General features: G+C 46.7%; 1 protein-coding gene and 1 long non-coding RNA gene across 2 annotated transcripts; both read right to left on the minus strand.

The window, feature by feature from the left end:
- Positions 1-336: 336 nt before the first annotated feature.
- On the minus strand, positions 337-667 carry LOC113472905 (double-stranded RNA-specific editase B2-like; the record flags this gene model as incomplete). Its single annotated transcript, XM_026832693.1, has 1 exon — positions 337-667. A coding segment is annotated over exon 1 (286 nt), but the record flags the coding sequence as incomplete, so codon positions are not given.
- Positions 668-1522: 855 nt separating this feature from the next.
- LOC113472906 lies at positions 1523-2030 on the minus strand. The gene is made up of 2 exons (XR_003395043.1): positions 1967-2030; positions 1523-1640 (listed from the first exon to the last, which is right to left on the minus strand). It is a non-coding gene; the product is annotated as an uncharacterized LOC113472906 (long non-coding RNA).

A 2030-nucleotide genomic window follows, 5' to 3' on the forward strand; every position in this document is an offset into this window, starting at 1 on the left:
TTTTTTTCGTGGTTATTAAGAAGAGTCCTGTGGGTGACATAGGCTTCTTAAAATTGTCACATTCCATCCTGTATCATAATGGCGACGCTTCACAGTCATGCCTCTTATGCCACGCTGATCCCCTACAAAGGACAGGTCCACCACTAGTAATAATAATCTTCAAAATTTCCAACCCTCCTATCCTTTGGAACATTTATTCTCGGATAGATGGGCGGTATGTGCCGTTCTTACGATTTATGAACGGCACACACCGCCCATCTATCCGAGTGAAAAGGGCCATGATGATAATAATAAAATATCAACATTGAAATAATATCCACTTCAAATCTCACTCACCCACAATCCAGTTCATACTCTTATTGTTACTCTTAGACGGGCCGCGGGCGAGGTGCACACTGGTCGCTTTCCCGAGGAGCGGCAAATGATGCCTGTACGGCTCGGGGGGGCCGGGGTCCTTCAGTTTGCTTTCTATTCGCTCGTACACGGCGCGTTTCATATGCTGGAAGTTGAACGAGGAGCCCAGGACGATCGAAGCGAGGTAGACGGGACGAATGAAATGGGACAGGAGAGAGCCTTGCAGACCCAGCACGTTCCATCGCATCAGCTTGTCGGAACAGGACATGGTGCGGAGACGTTCACCCTAAAACGAGGAAAGGGGAGTTGATTAAGGGAAGATGAGGAGGAGAGGAGAGAGGGATTAATTATTAAGGGTAGATGATCACCCTAAAGTAAAAAGGATTATGAGCAGACGGCCACCCTTAAAGTGGGGAGAGGTAAAAAAAAAGATTATATATGTACCTCGGAACAGCTTTTCTTCAAGGAATTCCTCAGGGCCCCTTTTTCTCGTCGAGGAGAGAGGGGTTAATTATTAAGGGTAGACGATCCCAAAGTAAAAAGGATTGAGAGCAGACGGTCACCCTTGAAGTGGGGAGAGGTAAAAAAAAAGATTATATATGTACCTCGGAACAGCTTTTCTTCAAGGAATTCCTCAGGGCCCCTTTTTCTCGTCGTTGATTCTACAAAACTTCATCAAATTTCTCTAGTTTTTTTTTTTTTTACTAGGGAGAGCTACATAGGGAAAAAGTTCGAGAGAATGGAAGTGAGGGGGAGAAACGGGCGAGGTAGACCGAAGAAAAGGTGGGAAGACTTTGTGAATCAAGACCGGGGTGAGAAAAATTTATCAGGACACGAGGTACACAACAGGGCTGCCTGGAAGAGACTGACAAGAAAGGCCGACCCTATTTAAATAGGAAGAAGACTCTGGTTTTTTTTTGTCGAAATCGAAGAGAGATGAAGCATAGGATAGGAGAAAGTCAGCCGTTCCGAGAACAAACCTTATCGGTCCAGGATAAAATCCGCCCCGGGCGGGATTTAAAGTGCTCTTCCCGGGTACACTGGACTGGGTTGCGCTGGACGGGAAAAAAGGCACCGAGGACCCGCGTGGTGAGTCTGAGGTGAGGGATGATGACGGGATTGGGTGTTGCGGTGGTGGAACAAAGTCATCGTCTGGATGCTCTTCCCGGGTGGACTGGACTGGGTTGCGCTGGACGGGAAACAAGGCACCGAGGACCCGCGTGGTGAGTCTGAGGTGAGGGATGATGACGGGATTGGGTGTTGCGGTGGTGGAACAAAGTCATCGTCTGGGTAAGAAGGGAAAATGTTTGTTAATACCCGGGGGCACAAATGTACCTATGTATAATAGTCTAAGTGACACCATGGGCCAATCTTCATACCAAATTCTCAACTTTAAAATCAACTAATACAATTAAATTGCCTTGTCTAGTTAGATGAGTTTTAATATCAATGTGTAGCTCTGGACATTACTCCAACACATACAATAGGATGTTCCCATCTGTTGTGAGTTTCATCCGATTTTTCTCCGAATGTCCTGTAGGTAATTTAATTGAGAGTGTTCCCACGACACGATTTTTTTTTCTCCGAACGACAAGTGAGAACGGGCCTTTACCTGCATTGGTCAGCATAGGGGTGTCCAAAAGTTCAAAAGAGGGGGGCAGCGGACATACAGGGGG

The sequence above is a fragment of the Diaphorina citri genome, unplaced genomic scaffold (genome assembly GCF_000475195.1).
Source record: "Diaphorina citri unplaced genomic scaffold, Diaci psyllid genome assembly version 1.1 scaffold10175, whole genome shotgun sequence".
Classification (NCBI taxonomy): domain Eukaryota; kingdom Metazoa; phylum Arthropoda; class Insecta; order Hemiptera; family Psyllidae; genus Diaphorina; species Diaphorina citri.